This window comes from Anabrus simplex, chromosome 2 (assembly GCF_040414725.1).
Source record: "Anabrus simplex isolate iqAnaSimp1 chromosome 2, ASM4041472v1, whole genome shotgun sequence".
In the NCBI taxonomy this organism is placed as follows: Eukaryota; Metazoa; Arthropoda; class Insecta; order Orthoptera; family Tettigoniidae; genus Anabrus; species Anabrus simplex.
Genome location: NC_090266.1, coordinates 528,163,704 through 528,189,014, shown reverse-complemented (window position 1 = coordinate 528,189,014; position 25,311 = coordinate 528,163,704). Strand labels below are relative to the sequence as shown.

General features: G+C 39.3%; 1 protein-coding gene across 4 annotated transcripts in view; it reads left to right on the top strand.

Moving 5' to 3' along the window:
• LOC136862909 (tetratricopeptide repeat protein 39B) overlaps positions 1–25,311 on the top strand; it is a 545,055-nt gene that overhangs the window by 223,087 nt on the left and 296,657 nt on the right. For all 4 annotated transcript variants that reach the window (XM_068226207.1, XM_068226205.1, XM_068226206.1 and 1 more), the window contains one exon: positions 8,008–8,083. In XM_068226207.1, the coding sequence (XP_068082308.1) occupies positions 8,008–8,083 (76 nt within the window). The remainder of the gene's footprint in view (positions 1–8,007; positions 8,084–25,311) is intronic.

Here is a 25,311-nt window from a genome sequence, read left to right as displayed (position 1 = left end):
CCCTTTCGTATCCTTCAGTTCTATTTCCAACTCTCGCATTGAAATCGCCCATTAGCACTATTCTATCCTTGCTGTTGACCCTGACCATGATGTCACTCAATGCTTCATAAAACTTGTCAACTTCATCCTCATCTGCACCCTCACATGGTGAATACACGGACACAATTCTTGTCCTAATTCCTCCCACTGACAAATCTACCCACATCATTCGCTCATTTACGTGCCTAACAGAAACTATGTTGCGTGCAATGGTATTCCTGATAAAGAGCCCTACCCCAGACTCTGCCCTTCCCTTTCTAACACCCGTCAAGTACACTTTATAATCTCCTATCTCTTCCTCATTATCTCCCCTTACCCGAATATCACTTACTCCTAGCACATCCAGATGCATCCTTTTTGATGACTCAGCCAGTTCTACCTTCTTTCTTCCATAAGCCCCATTAATATTGATAGCTCCCCACCGAATTCCATTTCGTTCGCCAAGTTGTTTCCAAGGAGTCCCTCGCCTGTCAAATGGGAGTGGGACTCCATTACTCTCATAGGTCCGAGGCTTGCTTAAAGTGTTCTGAGCTCAGTAAATTCATGAAGCAGGATGCTGCCCTACTTGCACATAGTCCAAGTGAGGATCTCTCCTCTAACGGGTTATGGACCACCGGTGAATTGTATAGTCCTAGCCGCCTGAGCGCAAGGAGGGCCATGACTCAGAATATGTCCGAGATGCCCACTCCAATTCCATAGCAACTGGTATCCCGACTCTCAGGACCACTTCCTAGGCCACTCAGCCGTTGCCCGTGGTTCACGAACTAGGACGTGACTACAGTAACCCACAAACATGAACCATTTGAAATTAATGTGCTGCCATTAACCTCGTACAGTGAGGCTCTTGGCTTTGTTAAGGAACTGAAAGAATTCTGTCATAAACAAAACGATGAAAAAGGTGTAAATTTGGCCCAGGATTTAATTGCACATAGTGAATATATCATTGCTAAACTAAAATGGACAAAACAAATTAACATCAAGGATTTTTTCAAGTGCTGACGTTTTACTGTACTGTGCTAGAGATTGCTACATCTACATATTGATTTAAAGTTTCAAAAACTTATGAGCTTTTCTTAATTTTAACATGGTGAACGGTAATAGTGTACAGTGTGCTCAACAGAGGTTTCCATAGAAGTGTTTTTGTCTCTTTAATACAGTACTTCGTAGCTGCAGCAGCCCACCTACAACTTTCTCATGTGAGTACAGTGCAGTTAATTGTAAAATACTGTATACATCATACAATTAAAGGTACATTTGCGAAAATTGTTAACACATACAATACATAGGTCATTGTGTTCTGAATTATGTTTAATGGTACCGGTTTCATAAACTCTCTCGGGCGGTCATCCCTTCATAACGGACATTATTTTTCGGTCCCGAAGGTGTACGTTATAGAGAGGTTTTACTGTGTACCCATACCGCTTACATTCTATACATACACGTTGTGTATGTGTGTGTGTGTATTTCTTTGTCGCATTATTTGTATAAAATGTCACTTCTTTATAGCTCATCACATGACCATTATTATAATAAAGTTACCGTATTTATTCTAAACAAGGATATTGCATCTTTACTGAAACCACTCTCTCTCTCTCTCTCTCTCTCTCTCTCTCTCTCTCTCTCTCTCTCTCTCTCTCTCTCGCGTTATGCCTTTTAGCGTTCAGTCTGCAAGCCTCTGCGAATTTACTGAATGTCGCCACAATCCTTATTTGCAACTAGTGCTGTGGCCTCATTTAGTTCTATACCTCTTATCTTTAAATCGATAGAAACTGAGTCTAACTGTTGTCGTCTTCGTCTCCATCTGCTTCTCTTACCCTCCATAACTGAGTCCATTATTATCCTAAGTAACCTATTCTCCTCCATTCGCCTCACATGACCCCACCACCAAAGCCGGTTCATGCATACAGCTTCATCCATCGAGTTCATTCTTAACTTAGCTTTATCTCCTCATTCTGGCTACTTTCCCGTAAAGCAAAGTTGGTCTGAAAACAGACCGATGTAAAGATAATTTGGACCGGGAACTGACTTCCTTCTTACAGAATACTGTTGATCACAACTGCGTGCTCACTGCATTAGCTTTACTGCACCTTGATTCAGTCTCACTTATTATATTGCCATCCTCAGAAAACGCTTATCCTAAATACTTTAAAATATCTACCTGTTCTAACTTTGTATCACAAATATGACATTCAATTTTCTCAGATTTCTTACCTACTGACATCAATTTAGTCTTCAAAAGGCTAATTTTCATACCATACTCATTGCACCTATTTTCAAGTTGCAAGATATTAAACTGCAGGCTTTCGGCACAATCTGCCATTAAGACCAAGTCGTCAGCATAGGCCAGACTGCTTACTACATTTCCACCTAACTGAATCCCTCCCTGCCACCTTATACCTTACAGCAGATGATCCATGTAAACTATGAACAACAAAGGTGAAAGATTACAACCTTGTCTAACCCCTGTAAGTACCCTGAACCAAGAAATCATTCAACCATCAAATCTCACTGCAGCCCAATTGTCAACATAAATGCCTTTGATTGATTTTAATAATCTACCCTTAATCCCATAGTTCCCCAGTATGGTGAACATCTTTTCCCTCCGTACCCTGTCATATGCATTCTCCAGATCTACAAAACATAGACACAACTGTCTATTCCTCTCATAGCGTTTTTCAATTACCTGGCGTAGACTGAAAATCTGACCCTGACAGCCTCTCTGTGGTCTGAAACCACACTGGTTTTCATCCAACTTCCTCTCAACCACTGATCGCACCCTCCCTTCCAAGATGCCAGTGAATACTTTGCCTGGTACACTAATCAATGAGATACCTCGATAGTTGTTGCAATCCTTCCTGTTCCCTTGCTTATAGATAGGTGCAATTACTGCTTTTGTCCAATCTAAAGGTATCTTACCAACACTCCATGCTAATCTTATTATTTTTGAAGCCATTTCATCCCTGCCTTCCCACTATACTTCACCATTTCAGGTCTAATTTCATCTATTCCTGCTGCTTTGTGATAATGGAATTTTATTTACCATACTTTCCACTTCCTCAAGCGTAATTTCACCAACATCATTTTCCTCCTCCCCATGAGCTCTGTTGTTTGTGACACCACCATGAAGGTTTCCTTTTACGTTGAGAAGATTTTCAAAATATTCCCTCCACCTCTCCAGTGATTCCCTGGGATCTATTATGAGTTCACCTGAATGATCCAAAACACTGTTCATTTCCTTTATTACTGTCCAGAAAAGTTTCCCTGCTGCTTGACCTAGCCTTTCCAGGTTATTACCAAAATATTCCCACAACTTCTTTTTGGATTCAGCAACTATTTGTTTCGCTGTTTCTTTCATCTATGTACAATTCCCTGTCTGCATCAGGCCTTGTTTGAAGCCATTTCTGATAAGCCTTCTTTTTACATTTACAAGCTGCTCTCACTTCATCATTTCACTAAGATGTTTTTTCCCATCCTTACACACAGTGTTTCATAGGCATTCCCTTGCTGTTAATACTACAGCGTTTTGTATGCCACCCATTCTCTTTCTATATCCTGAACCTGCTTACTGTCCACTGTTCAGAACTTCCTACTAATTATATCCATGTTCTTCTGCCTAATTTCTTCATCCTGGAGATTTTCTATCCTTATTTGTTTACAGACAGATTTCACTTTTTCTGTTCTAGGCTTAGAGATACTTAGTTCACTACAGATCAGATAGTGGTCTCTTTCATCGAAAAATCCCCGAAAAACCTGTACATTCCTAACAGATTTCCTGAATTCGAAGTTGGTTAGGATACAGTCTGTTATGGATCTGGTACCCCTAGCCTCCCATGTGTAGCAGTGAATAGCCTTATGCTTGAAGAATGTATTCCTAACTGCTAAACTCATACTAGCACAAAAATCCAGCAAACACTTCCCATTCCCATTAGCTTTCATATTTTCCTCACATTTGTCAATCACCCTTTCGTATCCTTCAGTTCTGTTTCCAGCTCTCATATTGAAATCACCCATTAGCACTATCCTATCCTTGCTGCTGACCCTGACTACGATGTCACTCAGTGCTTCATAAAACTTGTCAATTTAATCCTCATCAGCACCCTCACATGGTGAATACACTGAGACAATTCTCGTTCTAATTCCTTCAACTGCCAAATCTACCCACATCATTCACTCGTTTATGTGCCTAACAGAAACTACCGGTATGTTGCGTGCAATAGTATTCCTGATGAACAGCCCTGCCCCAGACTCTACCCTTCCCTTTTTAACACCCGTCAAGTACACTTAATAATCGCCTAGCTCTACCTCTTTATCTCCCCTTACCCAAATATCACTTACTCCTAGCACATCCAGATGTATCCTCTTTGCTGACTCAGCCAGTTCTACTTTCTTTCTTCCATAAGCCCCATTAATATTGATAGCTCACCATCGAATTCCATTTCATTCGCCAAGTTGTTTCCAAGGAGTCCGTCGCCTGTCAAATGGGAGTGGGCCTCCATTACTCCCATAGGTCCGAGGCTTGCTTAAAATGTTCTGAGCTCAGTAAATTTATGAAGGAGGATGCTACCCTACTTACACATAGTCCAAGTGAGGATCTCTCCTCTAATGGGTTAGGGACCACTGGTGGATTGTATAGCCCTAGCCGTCTGAGCACAAGGAAGGCCATGGCTCAGAATATGTCCGAGATGCCCACTCCCATTCTTTAGCACCTGGTATCCCGACTCTCAGGACCACTTACTAGGCCACTCAGCCATTGTCCATGGTTCACGAACTAGGACAGATTACTGTAGTCCTTTTACAACCAGCCCTGCTAACATAACGTAGATACCAGTATGTGCTATTTACGTAATATTAATACATATTTTAAGTCACTGGGTGCTCCAAATGAAAGTGTAAACGTTATAAAACTGTTCATTTAAATGATAGATCTTCATTATTATCAACATAATTGCATAACTGGATCAATTATACCAGAGTTTAAATGTTTAGCTTGACGATCATGTAGTGTCCTGCGCGAGCGGTGTCTGGATTCGTGTGAGCTCTTGATTCCGCATGACGTCACAAACCCATACAACATTCTGCATCAACCAAGTGGTAAGCCCCGGTGTTACAGGGTTATGAACGAGCAGTAGAACGCCAGAAGTTCAAAATATTCTGTTATGTCTTGCTCGTGAAAATACCACTGAAATAGTTCAATTTTGCAGTTAATGGTTACCTGTCTGATATTGTTAACAACCTGAGGGGAATAAACTGAAATTTTATCATATTAATTTTTTACGTACTATTCGCCACCCGGTTACTCATTCCTGCCACCCAGCTGACGAAAAATTTCTGGGGAGAACACTGAACTTATACTGCTAAAACTGTTTTGCGTTGATTATTATTGTAGAATAATATGAGCCTACTCCCTCCCATTGAATAATTCCAAGTGGTGTCAACTAATAACTTTAGAAATGTATTATACTTCTTTTCTATTCCAGCCTGAATAGATGCCTAAATCCTTAAACAGTTTTATCTTTGGAAATAATGGATGATCATCACTTTGTTTTCCAATATGATTCATATACAAGGCTGTTTCTTTTTTTAGTAGCAGTTATTAATTGCAACTTATACAAAAGAGATACCTCTGTGATACGTCTACAAACTCTCATTGTAGTCTCCAGCATTGTGTAGAATCCATTGCCAGTGGTGTGGAAGCTGTAGTATACCTGTAACAGCGCCTTTTCTCTGCATGGTGCTAGTGGAGCGGTGTATCACGGGCAGAACTTCGGGAACAGCAGTTCCTTCATCTTCAGTATTAAGTCAGAATCACAGGATTTTACGTCCAGGTAGTATGGGAGATGATACGGCACTTCCCAGCTCCATCAAGCATGTAAATCAGCTACCTGCAAAACAGTGGACATTTGCAGAAAGTGTTGTTGTTTCTTGCGCAGGTCACTGGTGATATTCCAAAAATGAACAGTAATACTGTGCATTCTTTGTCTGTTCTTGGGGTGTGGTATGCATGAAAATAATACCATTGCAGTCATACACCACAATCACCATCAACTTCACATTGCTGGAGTTTTGACGCACTTTTGGCTTTCGTGGGGACTGATCATTCGGCCAGTCTCTCACAGACCATACTATTCTTTGCAGCACAGCACCTACACAGAGCAGTGTATGGACAAATCTGTATACTGTGAGGCAGGTTGAGTACCACTCTATGTGTATACATGAGAAATACTCGTTGCATTTCTGTTGTGTACATACAGTGTTGCCAGTGATAAAGAAAGGGCCCTTATACTACTATGCCACCATAAGTACTGCCTTTAACTGTGGAGTTAAATCATTAACTAAGTATATCCTGTAAAATTTCTAGCAATGCCATGTGTAAAAGTTGGCAGGCTTATTCTCATTAAGAAAAGACCATACATGTTGACACCTGTCATTAGTCAGCTCCCTCTCTTTATCTGTGGTAGAATGTCAACCTCCATATGCCAAGATCACGAGCTTAAACCTGGCAGAAGTCATGACATTTTTGAAGGGTGGAAAAATGTCCATTCAGCACTCCATGTTGTACAGTGTTGCTCTGTAAAAGATCTGTGGTTGCTGATTTGGTTCCTACCTGACAGATCTAATTAAATCATACCAATGGGTCGCTCGATAGAGCTCCATTTTTCTGCAGTCTGATAGAATAAAAGATAATGTCAAAATTAACATGCAGACAGTCCAGATGGCATCAAATCAGAATACCTGCATATGCTCGCTAAGGTTATACTTCATTCAGCTTATCTCAGGTTTTTTGGGTCACTGTAGCCACCCTGTCTCACTTTGGGTTTAGGCAAAAATATTAACTTGAAGTCCACAGAATTTGAATACAGGCCATCCAAGTGGAAAACCAGCTGCTAAGCCATTGACCTTATAATGCTACTCCTATATTATAGACTTGGCACTGTATTCTAAGGATTATAGACAACATATGCCAAGATCATGAGGTTAAACCTGGCAGAAGTCATGACATTTTTGAAGGGTGGACTGACTAGAATGGTAATAAGGCCTGAAGTTTTGCTCTAACACCAAAGTGTTCTTGTATTAATCAAGCCAAGCTCAATATGTGTAAGTGCTGGTCAACATGGCAAATACCATGTAATACAAATGACAGATAGGTTCATATTCCATCATCAGACATCTCTGAAATGATTTTGTGTACTTTACCATTCATAATAATAATTTTGTGTGGCTATTTCTAGCTGGGTGCAGCCCTTGTAAGGCAGACCCTCCAATGAGGGTGGGCGGCATCTGCCATGTGTAGGTAACTGCGTGTTATTGTGGTGGAGGATAGTCTTATGTGTGGTGTATGAGTTGCATGGATTTTGGGGACAGCACAGACACCCATCCCCCGAGCCAATGGAATTAACCAATGAAGGTTAAAATCGCCAACCCGGCCGGGAATCAAACCCGGGACCCTCTGAACCGAAGGCCAGTACGTTGACCATTCATCCAACAAGTCACTTTACCATTTGAACTGTTGTCAAATCTATCTCTCTCCCTCTCCCTTGCATATACCAGTATGACATTTAAATCAGGTTAATAGATGATGGTGTCATCATGCATTAAGTAGCTCATTTTCACAGCGTTCAAGGCAACTGTGGCCATGAAAACATAATCAAATCCTTACCAAATTTGTAGGAAATTCCTGTGAGCACTGAAATCTTAGGAGGCCTAAGTTTCAAATTAGAAACATGTAACAAAGGTCTCTTTCCTTTTTCTGTTTTATTTTCTTCTCTCTTGTAATTTATCTATTGAATGAATTTGTGCCAAGTTTCTGTTTAAAAGAATTTGAAATTTTACTATATCCTTCAATTGCTTGTATTATATCAATTTTCAACCATTCACTAACAGCTCCTTCTCAAAGTTTCAGGTTACCTGAGTTGTATGCTGTTATAATTATACTTTTCATTTATTGTTTTCATTTCTTTCTTCTACTAGGGCCAGTACCAGCATGTACCACTCAGTTGGAAACAGTGTCTTTGCATTTTTGGAAGCTATGCTAACATTTGAACAAGTGAGTAAATTTAATGTTGCTTATGTTTATTATTCTCTTTGGATTTTGTTGCATGGTATCTGTTTCTAAGTATAAGTTTCTCCAAGCTGAGCTCAGAATGGAAAATACATTTTAAATTGTACTCCTAAGGGGTCTAATGGTGGTGGTGGTGGTGGTGGTGATATGCATACTTGAATATTGATGTAATGATAAAATTATACAGAATTAGAAACATACACTACACTGATAATGGCAAATACATTCCTCATAGTAGTTCATTCTATCATATATATATTCATCCTCAGCACTCGACTCCTTAGTCAAGGGATACTTGACGAGTTCATTCCATTCAAATGGGAACGCTATATGTGTTCCTTTTAATGAATGACCTCAATACTCTCAGCCGTGTGGTCTGTTGATTACCCTCGTTTCCTGAATGCCTGTGGTCTAAATCTCCAGCAAGACATATGTGTGTGCACACATGCTTTGCAAATGTCTGTATAACTGTGATTGTTACGTCACAGAATCTCAGGCTTGATTCTGGACGCATGGTAGAACAGTACTGACTTTCTCTCAAAATCTCAATGAACCTCTGATGTAGATTAGAAGTATAAGTTAGTTTTAATCATTACCAAATTTGTAGGAAATTTCTGTGAGCACTGAAATTTTAGGAAGCCTAAATTTCAAATTAGAATCATTTAACAAAAGTATCTTTTTCTATTCCTTCATCATCATCATCATCATCATCATCATCATCATCATCATCATCATACCCCTTAGGAGAAGCACAATTTTAATTGTGATGTAGTACCATACTTTTGATTTACTTGGTTTTCCAAATTTAATGTGATTTTCACCACAAAATAATGGTAACTTTAATGGTAAAGGAAATACTCCTTCATTACTGAACCAGTGGAAATATCTGAAACATTCCTGACAGCCTATTAATATTTTTCTGTGGCTATGTGCGTTCTGTTGCAAATTCTTCTTGAGATTGGTGCTAGAGTGTGAAGTTGTGTGGATCTTTCTGGTTTCAGAATTTCATTCAGTGTAATGAGAATTTTCTTTTGAAGATACCTGAACTTTGCCTTTTGGGATTAAATAAGTAAGCGTAGAGTCAGTTATAAATTTTCTTCTTTAAAGGACGATTCAATGAGTAACATGGCCTCTCATAGCAAATAGGCTAATATTAACTTATACTTCTGATCTACATCGTCCGACTCATTGGCTGAATGGTCAGCATTGAGGCCTTCGGTTCAGAGGGTCCCGGGTTCGATTCCTGGCTGGGTCGGAGATTTTAATTGCATCTGATTAATTCTTCTGACCCGAGGACTGGGTGTTTGTGTTTGTCCCAACACTTTCCTCTTCATATTCGGACAACACACTACACTACCAACCACCACAGAAACACGCAATAGTGATTACATCCCTCCATATAGGTTTGGCGTCAGGAAGGGCATCCGGCCGTAAAACAGGGCCAAATCCCCATGTGCGACACAGTTCGCACCCGCGACCCCACAGGTGTGGGAAAATCGGTAGAAAAAGAAGAAGAAGAACCTTTGATCTACATCAGAGGTTCATTGAGATTTTGAGAGAAAGGCTAATATGGACCTAGTACATGTTATTTTTCACATAGTCAATTTACTTGGTTTAAGCTTTTGTTTTAGTGGTATTCTAATGCATCTCTCAGAGTAGAGGAATCACATTCAGAGGACTGTTGGTAGGATATGATGGCATGCTGTACTTCACCATTGATTCCTAATTTTTTTTCCTACTTAAATACATCTTCAGTGCTGCAGGTAAAATGGACAGAATGATTCACTTCATTACAATGGTTGCTCTATTTCAGCTAACATGTATTGTTGCTGGAGTGTGATATGGTGTTATCATGCAACAATACAATGTCTGTTCAAGGTCATTTGCTATGACATTTCCAGGAGTTGATGTGCCCTTTAGACTTAGAAATTGAATCATGTTATGCTTCTAAATATTGGACCATTTTTCTTCTAACCTTTCCATCTTACAACTGATGTTAGATCAGTGTGACTGATGCTTGCTTGCTTGCTTGCTTGCTTGCTTGCTTGCTTGCTTGCTTGCTTGCTTGCTTGCTTGCTAGCCATAGCCTTGGGACCTCAAGCTTTATGTGGTATCCAAACCAGAGGGCATGACTTTTCCATTTCAAAAATCCCACATGTTTTGGTTGAGATTTGAACCGAGACCACCTTCATAAAAAGCCTACAGTTATGTTTCTTGGCTATTTATGGATGAAGGTCAGTTAGTACTCTCCTTCTTTAATGATTTGTGTTTGTTATTTTGAGCATTATTGCATGTTATTGTAATTAACTATGTAGTCCAGTAATTTTTGTGCTTGTTACCCTCCCTCTTAGCTTGACATTATTTTCATTTTCCATATATATATCCTGCGTTCGTATAGTTAGCTGATGCCACCCTGTATACTTCCACACATTCACATTTCTCTTCACCGAGCAAGTGGACATGCGGTTAGGGTCGCGCAGTTTACATTCAGGAGATAATGAATTCGAACCCCACTGTCGACAACCCTGAAGATGGTTTTCCATAGTTTCCCATTTTCACACCAGGCAAATGCTGGTGCTGTACCTTAATCCCATGGCCATTTCCTCCCCAGTCCTAGCCCCTTGCTATCCCATCATTGCCATAAGCCCTATCTGTGTCGGTGCAATATAAAGCAGATTGCATGTGCACATGTCCTTTCTGATTTTTTTTAATGAGCATGTGATCATGACATTATATCCTGTCCAAGAGACCATTGCAGAGGATAATTATACCCTCATGGTTGAAAAGTGCTCCAAAAGTAGTGTAGTCAATTTAATTCTTATAGATATGTGCACATTGGGGCAATATTTATCTCACCGGGCGAGTTGGCCGTGTGGTTAGGAGCGTGCAGCTGTGAGCTCGCATCCGGGAGATAGTGGGTTCGAATCCCACTGTCGACAGCCCTGAAAATGGTTTTCCGTGGTTTCCCTTAATTAAGGCCATGGCCGCTTCGTTCCCATTCACAGGCCGTTCCTGTCCAATCATCGCCATAAGACCTATCTGTGTCGGTGTGACATAAAACAAATAGCAAAAAAAAAAAAAAATTACCTCCACATCCTCAACAGTGATTATCATTTTCTTTGTCACTTCTTCTAGGTCAGGTGTGCATTATTAAATGTGTGCCTTGGAGGAGTATAGTTGGAGTCTGTATTATTCCAAGATGGTGGTAATATAATCAGAGGAAGTATCATCGTATAACCAAGCTAACGCATTGGGTTCTTTCTAACATAGTATTGTATTTTTCTGAAAGGTCAGACCAAACTGTTCCTTCATTGCTCTAAGTATACTCGATGTCCTGTGAGGCTGCGGATCAAAAATATCTTATTTTTTATTTAGTATATGATGTACTAACAGTATATACAAATTATGTACATAATAGAAACAAGATAGATTAAAATCACAAGATAGTAATTATTAGTTTCAAATCCAAATACAAAATTGGCTTCATTGGATGTGAGATGAAGATCTGTCAGAATGCCCAGAAAAACTCAAAAGTGGGCTCTCAAAACCAATATGTTTCACTGTCTGTACCTGCTTGCCACAATCACAATTTGGTGAGGTCCACTGTCCCCATTTAGTGAGTGTAGCATCACATCTGCCTTTGCAAGTCCTGATGTCTGGGCGGGTAGAACCCAGATGGTTGAACATATGGTGTTTAAACAATTTTGTTGTGTAATAGAGAAGTACATTCTTTTTTCCACTACTGTTTCGAGACATCCTGAGATGTTGAAAGAATTTTGTAGTAGATTGTCTGTTGTGCGCCATGATGGTTGCTTGCATTTTAGATGCTTACCTGTACTTCTTAGTGTATCTGTATGGATTGTTAAGTGGGGACTGCTTGCAATTTTCCTCCATATATTCGGTATCATTTATGATAAACTTAGTGATGGTGGTAGTATTTATAGCTTATTTATATGTAAAAGGTATGAAAGTATCAAGAATGGTGCTGGTTGGTCTACAGTTGGTAGCAATGACAAATGGGTATCCATAATGATGAGAAAAAGACCCCAGGTTGGAATGAACATGTTGAATGAAGCTCTGCAAATGATTTGAGTTGGGTGATGAAGCATATGATAAAAATGAATGAAGAAAGGTTATGTAAGGGGCTAATGGATCCACTTTTTGTGGCTAAGGGAAGCTGAGGTAGACCTAGGAGCTGATGGATGGATGGATGGATGGACAGATATTTTATCACATATTTCTACAGATTTTAGCTGGACTGAGTGAAACTGACCTTTCTAGATTTGACTCTAGTACTTCTATTTTTGTCTGAAATTCAGAAAATCTCAGAAAGTCACTAACCCCTTCAGTGAGTAGCTTGGTACACTCTGGCTCACTCCCAGGTGGGGAGCAATTACCCTGATTGAAGAAAATATTTAGTTACCTGCTTAAAACACATATTAGACCAAATTGAACTACAGGAGGACCCTAAGAGAAATATGTACTTGAATAAAGTGTGTTTAACTGTTGAAAAATCCAATTTTGACTTTTCATTACTTTGTGCAAGAACGTACTAAGTGCTTTCACACTGTGATACTGAGCTTGTGTCTTCTCCTAATAGCAAAACACTGCTTTTCATTTATACAGTATTTTATACCTAAATATTTTAAGTAGTTTACTAACAGTCTCTGCCTGGAAATACATTTTTTGTATATTAAATTATAGATTTACAAAGTTTACATGCACGTAAAAGATTGAGAATAGAATGAATTGTAATACAAAATTTTCTGTTGTGTTGGTTAGTGCTTTTGAGGGATTCAGTTTATATACCTACAGTTTATAACTGACATACACAGACAATATACACTACACGACAGGTAATATTTACAGTCTTCACAGCATTATGTCTTTTACAGCTGTTGAATATGCTACCCACTGTAGCAGGCAATGGGATGTAGGGGCACTTAGCAGTTATTCTCAATGCAATCTTATTTTATGCAAATACATATCACACAAGATATGTTCACTTCTGATTGTAAAACCACTTTATTGTCACTGAGTCTATTCCTTACAACACACAGTCCCCATTCAGTTTATTTAAGAACTACACAGTTATACAGAATTATAAACAACACTGTATCACTGTTAAGAAAACACGCTGAAGTAGTTTACAGTCGATTCTGACAAGTACAGATATCAGCAAGTCTTCACACTGATCATTCACTTCACCATCACAAGCAAGACTAACTACCGGCCTCTCGACCATCAGCTCGATATATATACTGTTCTCCAGATCGTCTAGAAACCTCCAACTTCTGGAAGTTTTTCTTGCAACACTCTAAATGGAACACACCCAAAAATACAAGGAAAAATCGATTGACCAGCAATTTGATTGGAGTAATCCAGTGTAGATTAAATTTTAATATTCAGCTACAATAAGAAGAACCATAAAGAAGATATCTATATAAATCCTAAAGTTTCCACACATATCAGGATAATAAAACATCACGATAAGCTTCCAGAAGCCTCCATATCTATCAGAATGATAGTGGATCATACCCAATACACGAATATTACAGACTTTTCACCAGTGTTTGACAGAACAGATTTTGAGGTTATACAAATTTACAATACATATTTACTGGGAAATTATATGTTAGTCAACATATTTTGAGGTTCTAAAAATTTACAATATATATTTACAGGAACCTCCCCTGTGAACCATGTGACCTTGCCACAGTGGGAAGGCTTGCATGTCCCAATGAAGCAGATAGCCGAGCCACAGGTGCAACCATTTCGGATGGGTATCTGTTGAGAGACCAAACTAAGGAATGGTTCATCGAACGTGGGGGGGGGGGGGGGGGGGGGGGTAGCAGGCTTTTGGAAGTTGCAAGGGCAGCAGTCTGGATGATTGACTGATATGGCCTTGTAATAATACTCAACATGGTTTAGCTGTGTTGATACTGCTACACGGCTGAAAGCAACGGGAAACTACAGCCGTAACTAACTCCCGAGGACATGCAGCCCTCCCTTCCTCCCGGTTTCCTCCCGGGAAAAAATATTCCGGAGGTAAACTAGTCCCCCATTCGGATCTCCGGGTGGGGACTACATGATAGGGGGCGGTCATCAGGAAGATGGATACTGACATTCTGCGAGTCGGAGCATGGAATGTTAGAAGTTTGAATCGTTGTGGTAGATTAGAGAATCTGAAAAGGAGCATGGATAGACTAAAGTTAGATGTAGTTGGTATAAGTGAAGTACGTTGGCAGGAAGAACAGGAATTCTGGTCAGGTGACTACCGAATTATCAATACAAAATCAAACAGAAGAAATGCAGGAGTTGGTTTAATAATGAATAAGAAAATAGGGCAGCGGGTAAGCTACTATGACCAGCATAGTGAAAGAATTATTGTTGTCAAGATAGACACCAAACCAATGCCCACCACAATAGTGCAGGTCTATATGCCTACTAGCTCAGCGGATGATGAGGAAATCGAAAGAACATATGAAGAGATAGAAGATTTAATACAATATGTAAGAGGTGACGAGAATCTAATTGTGATGGGAAACCAGAATGCAGTGGTAGGCCAAGGAAGGGAAGGTAATACAGTAGGAGAATTCGGATTGGGACAAAGGAATGAAAGAGGAAGTCGGTTGGTTGAATTCTGCACTGATCATAATTTAGTCCTTGCCAATACTTGGTTCAAACACCACAAATGACGGCTTTATACGTGGACGAGACCTGGAGACACTGGAAGGTATCAAATAAACTTCATTATGATTAGGCAGAGATTCAGAATCCAGGTGTTGGATTCCAAAACTTTCCCAGGAGCAGACGTGGACTCTGACCACAACTTGATCGTCATGAAATGCCATCTGAAGCTGAAGAAATTGAAGAAAGGAAAGAATGCAAAAAGACTGCATCTAGACAAGTTGAAAGAAAAGAGTGTGAGGGATTGTTTCAAGGAACATGTTGCAAAAGGACTAAATGAAAAGGCTGAAGGAAACACAATAGAGGAAGAATGGATAGTCATGAAAAATGAAGTCAGCAGGGCTGCTGAAGAAATGTTAGGAAGGAAGAAAAGATCAACTAAGAATCAATGGATAACTCAGGAGATACTAGACCTGATTGATGAACGAAGAAAATCCACGCATGCTAGAATTTTTTTTTTTGCTAGTTGCTTTAAGTTGCACCGACACAGATAGGTCTTATGGCGATGATGGGACAGGGAAGGTCTAGGAATGGGAAGGAAGCAGCCGTGGCCTTAATTAAGGTAGAGCCCCAGCATTTGCCTGGTGTGAAAATGGGAAACCACGGAAAACCATTTTCAGGGCTGCCGACAGTGGGGTTCGAACCTACTATCTCCCAAATACTGGATACTGGCCGCCCTTAAGCGACTGCAGCTATCGAGCTCGGTATGCTAGAAATTAAGAGGGCAGAAAAGAATACAGGCGATTAAAGAATGAAGTGGATAGAAAGTGCAAGGTAGCTAAGGAAGAATGGCTGAAGGAGAAGTGCAAGGATGTCGAAGGTTGTATGGTCCTAAGAAAGGTAGATGCTGCATACTGGAAAATCAAGGAAACCTTTGGAGAAAGGAAATCTAGGTGTATGAATATTAAGAGCTCTGATGGAAAGCCACTTCTAGGGAAAGAAGACAAAGGAGAAAGATGGCAGGAACATATCTAACAGTTGTATCAAGGTGAAGATGTAGATAATTTGGTTCCGGAACAAGAAGAGGCTGTTGATGCTGATGAAATGGGAGACCTGATTTTGAGGTCAGAGTTTGACAGAGCTGTGAGTGACCTAAATAGGAACAAGGCACCTGGAATTGATGACATTCCCTCTGAATTACTGACTGCCGTAGGAGAAACCAGCATGGCAAGGTTATTCCATTTAGTGTGTAAGATGTATGTGACAGGAGAAGTCCCATCTGATTTTTGGCAGAATATTGTTATACATATTCCCAAGAAAGCCTGTGCTGACAGGTGTGAAAACTATCGCACCATTAGTTTAGTATCTCATGCCTGCAAAATTTTAACACGTATTGTTTAGAGAAGAATGGGAAAACATGTTGAAGCTGAGTTGGGAGAAGATCAGTTTGGCTTCAGAAGAAATGTAGGAACACTTGAAGCAATCCTGACTTTACGTCTGATGTTAGAGGATCGAATCAAAAAGGACAAGCCCATGTACATGGCATTCTTAGATCTAGAAAAGGCATTCGATAATGTTGATTGGACCAAGCTATTTAAGATTCTGAAGGTGATTGGGATCAGATACCAAGAACGGAGAATTATCTACAATCTGTATAAAAATCAGTCTGCAGTGATAAGAATCAAGGGCTTTGAAAAAGAAGCAGCAATCCAGAAAGGAGTGAGGCAAGGCTGCAGTTTGTCCCCCCTCCTTTTCAGTGTTTACATAGAACAGGCAGTAAAGGAAATCAAAGAGGAATTTGGAAAGGGAATCAGAATCCAAGAAGAGGAAATCAAAACCTTGAGATTTGCCGATGATATTGTTATTTTATCTGAGATTGCAGAAGATCTCGAGAAGCTGCTGAATGGTATGGACGAAGTCTTGGGTAAGGAGTACAAGATGAAAATAAATAAGTCCAAAACAAAAGTAATGGAGTGCAGTCGAACGAAGGCAGGTGATGCAGGAAATATTAAATTAGGAAATTAAGTCTTAAAGAAAGCAAAGCAAAGTCACCTCCGTACAGGCCATGAAGGCCCTTGGAGGAGTGGAAGGTAAAGGCTTCCACCATTGTTAACCTCGGCATGTGATGAGGTAGAGTGGTTAGCTCTACGACTGGCCGCCTTTGACCCCAGGAATTAACCTGGTACTCATGTTTGGTGTAGGCTGAGTGAACCTCAGGGCCATATGCACCTCCGGAAGTGGAAATCTTGTTTCTTAAATTTTACGACTTCCTGACAGGATTCGAACCCACGTCCTTCCGGGCGAACCGAGCATGCCTTTACCGCCTCGGCCAGGCAGCCCCTAAGTCTTAAAGGAAGTAGATGGATATTGTTACTTGGGTAGTAAAATAACTAACGATGGCAGAAGTAAGGAGGACTTGAAATGCAGATTAGCACAAGCAAGGAAGAGCTTTCTTAAGAAAAGAAATTTGCTCACTTCTAACATTGATATAGGAATTAGAAAGATGTTTTTGAAGACTTTCGTGTGGAGCGTGCCATTGTATGGAAGTGAAACATGGATGATAACTAGCTCAGAAAGATAGAGAATAGAAGCTTTTGAAATGTGGTGTTACAGAAGAATGCTGAAGGTGAGATGGATAGATTGGATCACAAATGAAGAGATACTGAATCGAATTGGTGAGAGGAGATCAATTTGGCTAAATTTGACGAGAAGAAGAGATAGAATGATAGGACATATCTTAAGACATGCAGGACTTGTTCAGTTGGTTTTTGAAGGAAGTGTAGGTGGTAAGGACGGTAGGGGTTGACCAAGGTATGAATATGACAAGCAGATTAGAGCAGATGTAGGATGCAGTAGTTACGTAGGAATGAAAAGGTTAGCACAGGATAGGGTGGCATGGAGGGCTGCATCAAACCAGTCTATGGACTGATGACTCAAACACAACATTTACAGGGAAATCATATGTTAGTTGTACTTGGCATTTAGCAAAATATAATTAAAATATATTAAACATAATAATTTATGGTTTTATAAGAGTTAGGTTAGTTGTAAAATAGCATATATTCAACAGTTATCCCCACTAAAATCTTCAATATCTATCCTGTACATTGCTTACTCTATGTCTTAAATTATATCTAGGTGTCCTTATATCTAAGTCCTTGTCTCTCTTATCCTCCAAAATAGGTATTGGTGTCTGTTGATCCTCCATAAACTCTGCATTCTCCTGAGCCCCCACCGAGAGTATCCCCTGTCGGTCTTGCTCTTTGGTCTCTCCATCTTCTTGTAGGGTTCAAGGTAATGCCTTCAATTCTGACGCATGAACCTTCGTCAGAGGTTTGGCCTTCAGGAGATACACACCATTCCCCAACTTCTTATCCACCTCGAAAGACCCAGGCCACTTTGGCGTCATCCCAGCGTGGATCTTCTAAAGTTTGTTGATGAGGGGATGGTTTTGATGAAGAACTAGCATTCCGGATCTGAAGTTCGTAATCTATAATCTTCATTTCCATATTGACGAATTACACAATTAAAAATAGGAAAGAATTTCCACCAATCAATACTTGTTTTTTTATTGCTTATATTAAGCTACAGGACCGGTTTCGACCCCATATACAAGGTCATCTTCAGCTGAACCATGAATACATATTTATATGATGAAGCTTTGATTAAATTGCATTGTCAAAGGAATGTTATATGATGATGTGCATTTAGTCACATACAAATGGGCATGTCTTATCGTGAATTGGCATATATGTCAGTATGTACAATATTGCAACTGTATGTCTAAAATATTATGTTGAGGTCCTAAAATTAGTGTATAAAACATATCTTCACTTAAACTAACTTATATATATATATGTACAGGATAAAATACAATATATAAAAAACATTTCGTGTACATGAACATTCGTATCTTGCTTGTTGGTCAATTCATCAACTCTCGTATTTAAGTCCCATTTACATTTGTACACTCAGTTGCTGTTCTTGGAGTTTAAAAGATATGGTTGTAAAATTGCATGAGTAAAAGATTAGTCTTCATGTGGGATAAAACACTTTCCAATTTAAAAAAGAAAAGGTTGCCAGATGTATGGATAAAATTCGGCTAAAATATGTTCAGCCCTGCTATGTATGTTGCCTTATGTTAGAATCAAATCTTGTTGTCCTGTGGAATACGTAAAATTGGGTTCAAAGTAATGGCTCCTTTCCCATTTGTAGCTGTGTAATGGTGTTATGTTTATCTGTGGAAGATAAGATTGAGCTATGAGAGATATTATGTTGGAGGAATGTCTAAAGGTTATGTGTGTAAATTTGAATATGTACTTACTATTGTTGGTGTAGCCGAGTTGCGTTTGACGTGCGAGCTTGTAGTGTACTACTTCGTGTTCTTCTTGGGCTCATACTTGCTGCTGTGAGGGGAAGGGAAGGAGGGGGGGGGGGGGTAGGGAGAGTTGTTGTTGTGGGGGTAGGGGTGGAGCTGGGTGTGTATTTGTTTGATGTTTTTCTGTTATGTGTCGTGTTCTGTTTGTCAATTAACTTAAGGTAAGAGTTTTTTAGAGCGGGGATAACTGTATTGAAGATGATGTTAGTTTTTTCTGTGATTTCATTTATGTTGTAATTTGGATTGGTGTACTGATCTAGAGTAATGTAAAATTCTTCTGTTATGTTGAGCAGGGGGCCTTTGGGGTTTATGTTTAGGATTTGCATATCGTTATCGATGTTTGTAAAACTGTGTTTATAGTCTGCGACATGTTGTCCTATTGAGGAAAAACGATTGTGTTTTACCGCATTTATGTGTTCGTTATATCGGGTTAGGAAGTTTCTACCGGTGCGTCCGACATAGCTTGTCTCGCAATTATTACATTTGATACGGTATACCCCTGAGTGGTTGTATTTGTTGTTGCTATTGATTGTTCTGATGTTGTGTATGATGTTGGTACTATTGTGTGTGGTTCTGAAAGCTATTCTTAGGTTATGTTTTTTAAAAATGTTGGTTATGGGGTATATGTGTGCATTATTGAAGGTGAATAGTGCGTAATCTTTCTTGGATTCGTCTACTTTTGTTAGTTTGGTTTTGGGTTGGGATTTTATTTTGTGAATGATTTTGTTGACCATTTCTTTCTTGTATCCATTGTTCTTAGCTATGTCATGAATTAGTTGTAATTCTTTGTTTAGATCTTCTTTTGTTAACAGTATATTGAATGCTCTGTGTATCATGCTATAGTAGGCTGCTCTTTTGTGTGTATTGGGGTGAACGGAATCCATTTTAATTGTATTTGAGGTTTGCGTGGGTTTTCTGTATATTCTGTAAGAAAGGTGGTCATCATGTCTAGTTGTCGTTATGTCCAGGTAGTTCAGATTGCAATTGTTTTCGGTTTCCATGGTAAATTTTATATGGGAATCTATTGTGTTGAGTTTATCTAATATATCACTTACATTTGTGGACCTATTATCGATGATGACAAAAATGTCATCAACAAATCTGCACCAAAAAAATATATTGTCTATTTTGTTGATGTATGTGTGCTCTAAATAGTGTATGTAAATTTTGGCGATTATACCAGAAGCGGGAGATCCCATCGGTAAACCCTGTTGCTGATAGATAGTATCATGAAATTTAAAGTAGTTGTTACTAATGGCAAAATTAAGTAATTTAATGAACTCTTCTATTTCTAAAGTGCTTAGATTGCTGTGGCTTTTTAGGTTAGATTCAATTATTTCTATTGTTTGTTTTGTGGGAATGTTCGGGTACATGTTTACTATGTTAAATGATGCAACATTATGATATGTTTCAATCTTTAATCCTTTTGTTTTATTACAAAAATCTATTGAGTTCCGTACTGTTTTTTTAGCTAAGAATACGTAGTGCTTTTTGAGAAATCTTTGAATAAATTGCGAGAGTTTATAGGTTGGGCTTGCTCTGTAGTTAATAATAGGTCTCATTGGAATATGTTCTTTATGTATCTTAGGATAAGCTTTAGCAGTGGGTATTTGAGGATTCATTACTATAAGTTTAGAGGATTCTACTTCTGTTAAAAGAAAGTGTGTATTTTTTAATAAGATTTTGAGGTTCCTTTGTATGTTATTAGTAGGATCTTTGCGTTTGATACGGAAAGTGTTATCTTGAAAACATTCTTTGGTTTTTAATATGTATTGGTCTTTGTCGATAATAACTGTGGTATTGCCTTTGTCGGCTTTCGTTATCAGTAGATTATTCTGTTTTATTTTATCTTTGAGTTTATTTATGTGTTCTTTATTAGTAGAGTTATTGTTTTGGGAGGTACAGTGAATTTTGTCGATATATTGTGGGAGCCTTTTTTTTCCCACAAAACAAACAATAGAAATAATTGAATCTAACCTAAAAAGCCACAGCAATCTAAGCACTTTAGAAATAGAAGAGTTCATTAAATTACTTAATTTTGCCATTAGTAACAACTACTTTAAATTTCATGATACTATCTATCAGCAACAGGGTTTACCGATGGGATCTCCCGCTTCTGGTATAATCGCCGAAATTTACATAGACTATTTAGAGCACACATACATCAACAAAATAGACAATATATTTTTTTGGTGCAGATTTGTTGATGACATTTTTATCATCATCGATAATAGGTCCACAAATGAAAGTGATATATTAGATAAACTCAACACAATAGATTCCCATATAAAATTTACCATGGAAACCGAAAACAATCGCAATCTGAACTACCTGGACATAACGACAACTAGACATGATGACCACCTTTCTTACAGAATATACAGAAAACCCACGCAAACCTCAAATACAATTAAAATGGATTCCGTTCACCCCAGTACACACAGAAGAGCAGCCTACTATAGCATGATACACAGAGCATTCAATATACCGTTAACAAAAGAAGATCTAAACAAAGAATTACAACTAATTCATGACATAGCTAAGAACAATGGATACAAGAAGAAATGGTTAGCAAAATCATTCACAAAATAAAATCCCAACCCAAAACCAAACTAACAAAAGTAGACGAATCCAAGAAAGATTACGCACTATTCACCTTCAATAATGCACACATATACCCCATAACCAACATTTTTAAAAAACATAACCTAAGAATAGCTTTCAGAACCACACACAATAGTACCAACATCATACACAACGTCAGAACAATCAATAGCAACAACAAATACAACCACTCAGGGGTATACCGTATCAAATGTAATAATTGCGAGACAAGCTATGTCGGACGCACCGGTAGAAACTTCCTAACCCGATATAACGAACACATAAATGCGGTAAAACACAATCGTTTTTCCTCAATAGGACAACATGTCGCAGACTATAAACACAGTTTTACAAACATCGATAACGATATGCAAATCCTAAATATAAACCCCAAAGGCCCCCTGCTCAACATAACAGAAGAATTTTACATTACTCTAGATCAGTACACCAATCCAAATTACAACATAAATGAAATCACAGAAAAAACTAACATCATCTTCAATACAGTTATCCCCGCTCTAAAAAACTCTTACCTTAAGTTAATTGACAAACAGAACGCGACACGTAACAGAAAAACATCAAACAACACACCCAGCTCCACCCCTACCCCCACAACAACAACTCTCCCTACCCCCCCCCCCCCTCCTTCCCTTCCCCTCACAGCAGCTAGTATGAGCCCAAGAAGAACACGAAGTAGTACACTACAAGCTCGCACGTCAAACGCAACTCGGCTACACCAACAATAGTAAGTACATATTCAAATTTACACACATAACCTTTAGACATTCCTCCAACATAATATCTCTCATAGCTCAATCTTATCTTCCACAGATAAACATAACACCATTACACAGCTACAAATGGGAAAGGAGCCATTACTTTGAACCCAATTTTACGGACGCCACAGGACAACAAGATTTGATTCTAACATAAGGCAACATACATAGCAGGGCTGAACATATTTTAGCCGAATTTTATCCATACATCTGGCAACCTTTTCTTTTTTAAATTGGAAAGTGTTTTATCCCACATGAAGACTAATCTTTTACTCATGCAATTTTACAACCATATCTTTTAAACTCCAAGAACAGCAGCTGAGTGTACAAATGTAAATGGGACTTAAATACGAGAGTTGATGAATTGACCAACAAGCAAGATACGAATGTTCATGTACACGAAATGTTTTTTATATATTGTATTTTATCCTGTACATATATATATATTAGTTTAAGTGAAGATATGTTTTATACACTAATTTTAGGACCTCAACATAATATTTTAGACATACAGTTGCAATATTGTACATACTGACATATATGCCAACTCACGATAAGACATGCCCCATTTGTATGTGACTAAATGCACATCATCATATAACATTCCTTTGACAATGCAATTTAATCAAAGCTTCATCATATAAATATGTATTCATGGTTCAGCTGAAGATGACCTTGTATATGGGGTCGAAACCGGTCCTGTAGCTTAATATAAGCAATAAAAAAACAAGTATTGATTGGTGGAAATTCTTTCCTATTTTTAATTGGGATGTGAAGTTGTCGGCTTCTCTCCTTGAACGCTCCTCGGCTTGGCAGTGCATCTGTTGAATCTGCTGCTAGTTCTTTGCGTGCCATGTGACAGGATCCTCCTGTTCCTCTCTCTGTCCGTGGATGAAGTTCCAGTCGCCAGTTCCCTTGACGGGACGTCCAAGGTAAGTGTCTGCAGGTGAGAAATCCGTGACCTGGTTAACCCACTCTCTGATGGCCAGAAGAGGCTCATGTAGGTGTCGGTCCCACTTGGTGTAGTAGACTAAGTGGTTCCGAAACATCTTCTTTAGCTCTTGGTTTCTTTGTTCAGTGGGATTCGCCTGTGGATGATAGATTGGCATAGTCCAGTATTCAATTCCCCAATCTGACAAACCCTGTAACCACTGTCTTGAGGTGAACTCACTGCCATTGTTTGTGAGTATTCACCGAGGATACCCATATCGACTGAAGACTTCCATCCTTAAATGTTGTATGACACGTCCTGATGTAGCTTTGGGGATGGCAAATGTTTCTACCCATCTGGTGAATAGATTAGTTACCACAAGGATCCCAGTCTTTCCCCGAGATGTCCTGGGTAAGGTTCCATAATATCAAGAGCGAGAATCTCCCAAGGCTGATGTGGCCGGCGTCCTCTCATGCTGGTACTTGCCTTCTGGTTGTTCACCTTAGTGTGAGCACAGATTGCACAGGCTTGGACGTAGTTCTTGATGTCCTGATGCATGTGTACCCAGAAGAAATGTTGCAGAACCAAAGAATAGATTTCCTTTTGATCAGGATGACCAGCTTCTGGATTAGCTTGATATTTTCCAAAAATATTCTCTGTTTGTGATCTCAGAATGATGATGACTGGGAAGTGTATTAAGTATACCGTCTTTGAGTCAGAAGTTCTTTTAGCACATCTTAAACTGAGCTGGGACAGATCAACAACCAGTGCTGTGTTTGTTGATCCATGATACCATTCTACTACAGGCTTTGTCCTCAGTCTGCCACTTCGTTTCAAAATCTAAATCGATATCATTATTTCCTTGCTGGATAACAAGAAGCACAGGGTCGGTTTGAGACTGTCTAGTTGGCCCAGGAATATCTCTCGCTGGTAATTCTGTGGTTGATTTGCGTCCATCCTCAGGATTTTTCGACAGACTGTCAGCAGCTTGATTTGTTGCGCCAAGAACATCACAAATATCAGTGTCAAAATTGGCAGGGATCAAGGCCCATCACACCAGTTTGGACTTACTCCATGAAACTCTGTTCAACCACTGAAGTGAAGAGTTATCTGTCAATAGTCGGAATTTCCTTCCTTCCAGATATCCTCTGAATTTCCTGACAGCCCATACAACCACTAAGGCCTCCTTCTCTCGGTAGCAGAACATTTCCTACTTTCATATTCAATGATATCCTTGCTGCGTCCTTCTCTCTCATGGAACAATACAGCCCCAACATCAATGTCACTCGCATCTGTCTGCAAGCAGACCTCTCGGCTCGAATCAAGATATGCTAAGCCTGGACCAAAGCAAATAGGTCTTTTTATATCCTGGAAAGCTGTTTCTTCCTTTTGTGTCCATTTAAATGGTATGTTTTTATTGAGTAGGTCGGTTAACGGAGCGGCCTTTGTTTGGAAGTGTGGAACGAAGCTACTGTACCACCCGCACAGGCCTAAAAATTGACATACTTGGCATTTCATACGAGGCCTCTCCTGTTCCGCAATGGCCCTATTCTTCTCAGCTTGTCTCTCCAAGCCCTTGTCCATCCACACATGACCCAGAAACTCCACTGAGCTTGATGCAAACTGACACTTCTTCACATGGCAGATAAGTCCGTGAATCCTCAACCTCTCTTAGACCCTAGCTTGGTGTTCCAAATGGTCCAAAAACATCATATTGTACACAAGGATGTCATCCAAATAAACTTTGCAAAATTCTGCTGTGTATCTGGACAAAACTTGTCCATCAGGCGCATAAAGGTGGCTGAAGCATTCTTGAGACCAAAGGGTATGAATCTATATTGATATAGAGTAGTCCTCTTGGGGTGGAAAAAGCGGTCATCGGTCGAGATTCTTC